At 36.4% G+C, this 7,574-nt stretch overlaps 1 protein-coding gene across 1 annotated transcript; it reads right to left on the bottom strand.

The window, feature by feature from the left end:
* Window positions 1–2,701: 2,701 nt before the first annotated feature.
* Window positions 2,702–3,250, bottom strand: LOC122195063 (secreted RxLR effector protein 161-like). Its single transcript, XM_042896532.1, has one exon. It carries the CDS (start codon window positions 3,248–3,250, stop codon window positions 2,702–2,704), a length of 549 nt encoding a protein of 182 aa, XP_042752466.1.
* Window positions 3,251–7,574: the final 4,324 nt, after the last annotated feature.

Here is a 7,574-nt window from a genome sequence, read left to right as displayed (position 1 = left end):
CCTGAAACGAGGATAATTCCAGGGGTCCTAAGTAGCAGGTTGAGGGGAGATAACATGGTTTGGGTACCATGATTCGTTACAGAGAGTGTTTTCCGTCTCTACCGGTTATCTGGCGGCGGTTGTTTAGACCGAGAATGTGCCTCATGATTGTTGGGATCGAGGGCCATGTTGGTCGGGTTTGAATGAAGTGCGATTTGCGAGAAAATTGAGTTTAGGCCTCGAGGGATTTGACTGGAGAGGTGTCAGTTCGAGTCGCTGGACCCAGAAAGGAAGTGGATGTGATGAGTAGTTTGAGGATTGCAGTCTGAGTTGAGTGATCGGTCGTTGGTTTGTGATGTCATTTTCTATGACAAGGATTATATTATTCCATATTTTCCATATTGGAAGGAAGAGAGAGCGAGTAACTAATTTAAGAATTTGGAGGTGGACCCCGTGGGGTACCAAATAGTTGCGGTATTTACACCAAAGGGTTCTGGTTGTATGACCACTTTGAGGTATTTCTTGTGTCGTAAGTGAGTCATCAGTGGGGACTGTGGCAAATGAGGTCAAGGATATGCCTTAATTGAGTATGGTAAGGCGTAATCTAGCCATTGTTTCAGGTGATCAGGAGGAGTGTATCAGGACGGCAACCCTCGATTGTCTATGTTGCCTATCGACTTTGAGAGTGAAGTCTCCTGTCTCTATGTCGATTCTTGCGATGGGGTGTTGATTGAGGATGCAGTGAATGAAGTGTGTGATAGTCCGTTATTCCAAGATACATAGTCTGTGCTATTTTAGGACTGTCAATGAAGAGATTTTGTTGCATAAAATAAATAGTTTTTCACAAAAACCGACAACGGAAGCTTTAAAATTTCTTATAAATTTCGAGTGTGACAAAAGAAACCATCAAGGATCCTTTTAAAAAGGTTAGAATGATATTATAACAGCCATAGGGTGTTTAGAAAATACAACCTTTGTATCCTTTGGATCCTCTTGGATTTGGGGTGTTGAAGTAGATGGCAAGAACAAGTATCTTGATCTTCTCTACAAGTAATCCACCAACAAAAATAAGGTACCAAAATTGCTAGATTTCTTCTTGTACAACTTTGTTCTTTAAGCCTTAAGTGCCTAAAAAATTAAGCACTAAAAGAAAAGACACAAAGTAAACACCAAAAGCTAGTAATGTATTTCAAAGAGGAAAAAGCTCCAAGCCTCTTAGTATCTCATGGTTTTGAGAGAAAGAGAGGAGAAGTTTTAGACCAAAAACGTGTGACTTCTTCATACATAAGACCCTATATTTATAACCCCATCAAAGCATGGCCTTTTGAATATTATATTCAAAAGTATGGGCTATAAAGGGAGGCATGGGGGAACATTGTGATGGAGGTTGACAAGCAACCTCCATGCTCCTTACAACTTTCGGCCATATGGCGAAAATAATAAAATAATGCTCACTAGTCCTTTTAACCATGGTAGATTAAGCCGTTGATTTAATCATGGTTAACCAAAGTGGCCAAAAGTTTGTACATGACTTATTATATGATACCTTATCATATAAAGACTATTTTTCCACTTCTTACAATATTGTTTTCATAGAACAATAATTTTTCTATAATTTAATACAAGAGTTGAATTTATTTATTAATATCAACTATATAATAAATATTTAATAAGTACCAACTTGATTGAGGTGTGATCCTATAGGATCATATGTCATTAGCAATGTCATTCAATAAAGATTCTTGGGCATATAGATCCAACAATCTCATACTTTCACAATATTTATTAAAGACTAACATAGACAGTAGCTGACGTCTAGCAATAGGCTACTACCCTTAATAACACACAAAGGGGTGCCATCAATCAACATCCAATTCCAGGAGCTCACTAGCCACACTCAAAGTATAAAGTGAGTGTATAAATGTTTTCTTTGTTACAAACATCATGTTAGATATGAGACACGGAACATGATCATTCTCATTTGCCATCCAACTTTTAAGAAAGGCGCCTTTGATGTCTAACTCTCAACACATAAGAGGAATAAATCCCATCTTGACTACATGCACACTCTCATGTAGTTCGTGCTCTAACCAATGAAGGTTTTTATAATTACACGGTTATGAACAACGTTTAACCATGTCAAAGTATAACAATCCCCATACTTGAGTTCTCCAATATGCATCTTAGGTTGAAAGACATAAATATATTTACCTGTGATCAAGATTCACTTATGATATCAATCCATGAAGTGACTCTTGATGCGGGACATTTCCATTTGTTGCTCTCAAACAAGTACATATGAATTCGGATGCAACACTTTTCTATTTCACCTCTTGAAATCAACCAAGCTGATTCATATTAGTCTTAATTCACAGTTGCTCCCACAACGTTGACTGACTATGGACAAATTTTGAATAAATACATTACTCAAGAATTGAATAACATGCTAATATAGAACAAAATAATATTCAACACAAAAGTGATGTCTCATATTCAAAGGAAATTACACATTATTGATACATAGTTCTGGATATTTAGATATTAGTCAAGTACAAATTTAAATCCAATCACTAGCTAATCGTCGACCGATTCCTTTTGCATGACTCTCAAAATTGCTTTGAGGTAGAGCCTTTGTGAACGAATCTGTTAGACTATCATCTGTGTGAATATTTTCAGTGCGTACATTTCCCAATTCTAATTCCTAACGAATGAAATTGAATTTTCACTGAATGTGTCTAGTCTTTTTGGTAACCATAGGCTCTCTTGCGATAGCAGTGGAACCAATGTTGTCACAAAGTATCTTAATGGAACTTTTGATGCTTGGAACAACACCCAGATCACTGATGAATTTCCTCACTGAATCAACTTCTTGAGCCGCTTCACATGCAACTATGTACTCTGATTCAGTTGTAGAAAGTGCAACCACTTCTTGCTTTGAACTCTTCCAGGAAATGGCTCTTCGATTAAGTGTGAACACATATCGCGACTGTGATCGTAAGTTACCTCGATCAGTGTTGAAACCAGCCCCAGTGTAACATCTTCCAGTGTAACATCTTACCGTAAGCTCTTCTTCAACTCCTCCATAGACCATAAACATATCTTTAGTTCTTCTTAAGTCTGTAAGTATGTTTTTAACAGCCGCCCAATGCTTTTCGCCAAGATTAGCTTGATAACTACTAGTTATACTAATAGCATAAGCTACATCCGGCCTTGTACATGTCATAGCATACCTAATTGAACCTACTGTTGAAGCATACGATATGCGTTTCATTCTTTTGATCTCATCTTCAATACTAGGGTTGTCAGCCTTAGAAAGAATGGTACCAGGCAGTACGAGAATAATTCCTCATTTCGAGTTATCCATTGAAAAACGTTTCAGTATTTTGTCAATGTATGTACTCTGACTCAAACCAATGAGTCTTTGGGATCTATCTCTATAGATCCTAATACCGAATATGTATGCAGCATCCCTAGATCTTTCATTTGAAAGGAATTACTAAGGTGGGCTTTAGTCTCCTTCAATGTCAGGATATCTTTCCCAATTAGTAATATGTCATCAACATATAGAATTAGAAAAACAATATGGCTCTAACCAGCTTTGATTTATACTTATGGTTCATTGAAACTTTTTGAAAACCCAAACTTTTTGATGTTTTCATCAAAACGATGATACCAGACCCTTGATGCTTGTTTTAATCCATAAATGGACTTCTCCAGTTTACACACCTTCTTTAGGTTATCCGGCTTGAAAAAACCTTCAGGTTGTTCCATATGAACATCTTCCTCAAGATATCCGTTAAGGAAAGCGGTTTTGACATCGATTTTCCATATCCCATAGTAATAATAAGCAGTTATGGCCATGATAATCCTAATAGATTTAATCTTAGCTACTGCGAGAAAGTATCTTCATAGGAAACACCTTGAATTTGAGTATATCCTTTCGTGACAAGTTGTGCTCTGACACTTTATACATTTCTGTCCATGTCGATCTTCTTCTTGAAGATCCACTTGCTTCTAACAACGTTGTTGTTAGTAGGTAAGTCAACAAAGTCCCATACTTGATTGTCATTCATGGATTGAATTTCAGTTCTCATGGCTTCAAGCCATTTTTCAGACTCTGGGTCTGTAGTAACAGCCTTGTAATTGATGGGTTCACATTGATCCATCAAGAAGACTTCCTCTTCAGGAATGAAAAATCCAAATATGTTAGGTTCCTGGCGAGTTCTACTGGAGTGTCATATAGTTGGTGTGGTTTCCGGCATCTGGATGATAATTCCAGGTTCAACAATGTTTTGTTGATTATCATTCTCAACTAAAGTTTGTGTCTCTTGAATTTATTCGAGGTCAATGGGGCTCCCACTTACTTTATATGAGATAAACTTAGTTTCAAGAAACATTACTTGACGAGCTATGAACACCTAGTTTTCATCTTTCCGAAAGAAGAAATAACTGACGGTTTCTTTTGGGTATCCCGCAAAGATACACTTATGAGATCTAAGGTCAAGCTTGTCAGAAGTTTCTCTTTTAATATATGCTTAACAACCCCATATCTTTAAGAAAGACATTGATGGAACCTTTCCATGCCATAACTCGTAGGGAGTCTTACTAACCTTTTTAGTGGGGACCATGTTTACAATTCGGGCTGCGGTTTCAAGGGTATAACCCTAAAATGAATGAGTGAGGGAAGTATGACTCATCATCGATAAAACCATATCAATTAGAGTATGATTTCTCCTTTCTGAGACACCATTATGCTGAGGTGTTCCCGGTGGAGTGAGTTGTGTCACTATGGCACAATTCTTCAGATGTTCATCAAACTCATAGCTCAGATATTCACCACCACGATCTGATCGTATGGTTTTAATCTTTTTACCATGTTGATTGTATACTTCATTTTGGAAAAGCTTGAAGACATCGAATGCTTCATATTTGTGTTACATGAGATACACATATCCAAATCTACTGTAATCTTTACTGAATGTAATGAAGTATCTTTCACCGCTTCTGGTCATTGTTCTAAAAGGTCTATATACATCAGTATGTATGAGTCCTAGTGGATCTGAAGCTCTTTCTCCAACACCGGTGAAAGGGGCTTTGGTCATCTTGCCACATATACATGATTCACATATATCAAAAGACTCTGAGCCTGCTGACTCTAAGATCCCATCCTTTCAAAGCTTAGCGACGTGAGTTTTACTTATGTTCCTAAGTCGACAATGCCATAAATAAGTTTTATTTGAGTCTAACTTTGTTTCCTTATTTAAGTTGAACATTGAATTATCCTTTGTGTATGAACCATTTAAATCAATTTCATATATTCCATTTTTGGGACTATTCTCAAAATAGAACACATTATCTTTATACACAGAAATGTTTTCAGAATCAAAGTCAAACTCATAACGAAAACCTTGTTAATACAAGAGAGAAGTAGAGATAATATTCCTAGTTAAACTAGGTACATCACAACAATTTTTCAAAATAAGATTGAGGCCACTTGGAAGCAAAAGATGTTATTGTCCTATGGCTTTCACAGCTACACAATTGCCATTACGAACATGAAGTTCGAAATCGCCATCTCTTATTTCTAAAACATTCCTTAGTCCCTGCAAATCATTGCAAATGTTAGTACCAATTCTAGTAACGAATAACCAAGAATTAGTACAGAATGCATGTAATTAAATCACATAAATAATTAAGGTACCAACCTGGTTGGTTTTGATCTTTTTAAGTTCCTCTACGTATTTGTGATAGTTGTGCTTCCAGTGTCCCTTTTCATTGCAGTGAAAGCAATCAGCGTCAGCATTAGGTTTGGATTTAGGATTTGGGTTAGTGGAAGGAGGCTTCCCTTTACCCTTTCCATTACCCTTTCCTTTCTTGGTAGTTTATTATTACCGGTTTTCTTCTTAGAGATTTGACCCTCACGGATCATCAACACTTGATTGTTCCCAGATTTCTTGATGTTTGCCTCATCATTTTTGTGCATGTTATGAAGCTCATTAATACTCCTCTCTCAGTCATTCATTGTGAAGTTCATCACAAATTGTTTAAATGACTTAGGCAATGAGGCTAGGATCACATCGGTTGCTAGCTCATCCCCAAATGGGAATCCGAGGCAAGCAAGTTGCTCAACATAAGCTTTCATTTGTAGTACATGTGCACTCACAGACTATGCAGTTAATATTGGTGATTTCCTAGGTGATTTCCAGGTAGGATATCGGTTATCGGTACCTTTCAAAATGTCGGTATCAAATATCGGTCCAAAATATCGGAACCGCAAAAATCGGTGATATTTACGGATATTTAACCGATATTTAGCGATATTTCTAGGTGGGATACCGTTTAAGTAATTTTAGTTACGTATGTTAGTGTTAAATTATTGTCTTAAGTCTTATGGTCTTAACTTATATGAACCTGTTGTTATGTTAAGTACTCAATTGTTAGCTTTAAGTCATAGACTCATGGTTTTAAGTCTTAACTGATCCTATTGCTGTGTTAATTGCTAAATACTTAAGTGTTAATGTGTTAGTTTCTACAGGTTTGATCATCTTGTTATGTTAAGTACTTAATTCTTAACTGGTGATGATGATGATGACGATGACGATGATGATGATGATGATATTAGAGTTGATGTGGAAGTACTTTATAAAATAATTGGAAGCCTTGGTTGATGTGGACTTGGAGGAAGATTTCATGGCTTACATATGATTATGCTTTAAACATTATCGCTTTTGACTTTTGACTTTTGACTTTTGATATTACTATTATTTATGTCTTACATTTATGTGTGTGTGTGTGTGTGTGTGTGTATATATATATATATATATATATATATATATATATATATTATGTGTGATATAAAAATACTGATATCTCACTACGATAACCTATATCTCAAATATCGGCCCTTGATCAATATTTGATTTTGGACCGCTATAACTGCCAAGCTCACAGAAGATCCCTCGACCATCTTGCAACTAATGAAATCATTCAAGGTATCAAACCTTTATTGCTTATCCTGTATTTGAAACATGACACTCGGTTGTTCAATCATTTCAAATGCTTCATAAAACTCAAAAGTTTTTTGAAGTTCAGGAGTCATAGTTGCAAGCATGATCCAAGCCACTTCGGTGGAATCATTAACATGTTTCGCCTGAGAATCTTTCGATGCTTTGGGAGCATTAGTTGGGACCTTTTCTGGGATAGGTTCGTCAAGGACATAGTCCTTTTTATCAAGCTTGAGGACAATTCTCAGTTGTCTGAACCAACCAAGAAAGTTAGGTCCGCTTAGCTTTTCCTTTTCGAGGATGGATCGGATGGTGAATGATGAGGTGGTTACAGTTGGGGTAGTCATCTACATAATAATAAGATTCATTTTAATATCTTCGATATGAATTCTTTTCAAAAATAATTACCCTTCAAATTAAATTTTGAAAAGCTAAGATCCACATCACCCAAAATAACTTGAGGCGGCGACCCACTACTCAAGTGATTTTGTTGATCGGTAGGTTACGATAACAAATTACCACTCTTATGTAGTTCTTAGATTTATGGGATCCAAAAACATTACCTTGTTTTTATATGGCATGTTCATTCCA

Source organism: Lactuca sativa, chromosome 1, assembly GCF_002870075.4.
Source record: "Lactuca sativa cultivar Salinas chromosome 1, Lsat_Salinas_v11, whole genome shotgun sequence".
Taxonomy (NCBI): domain Eukaryota; kingdom Viridiplantae; phylum Streptophyta; class Magnoliopsida; order Asterales; family Asteraceae; genus Lactuca; species Lactuca sativa.
Note: the sequence above shows the minus strand (reverse complement) of the source record. Positions and strands in the feature narration are given on the sequence as shown.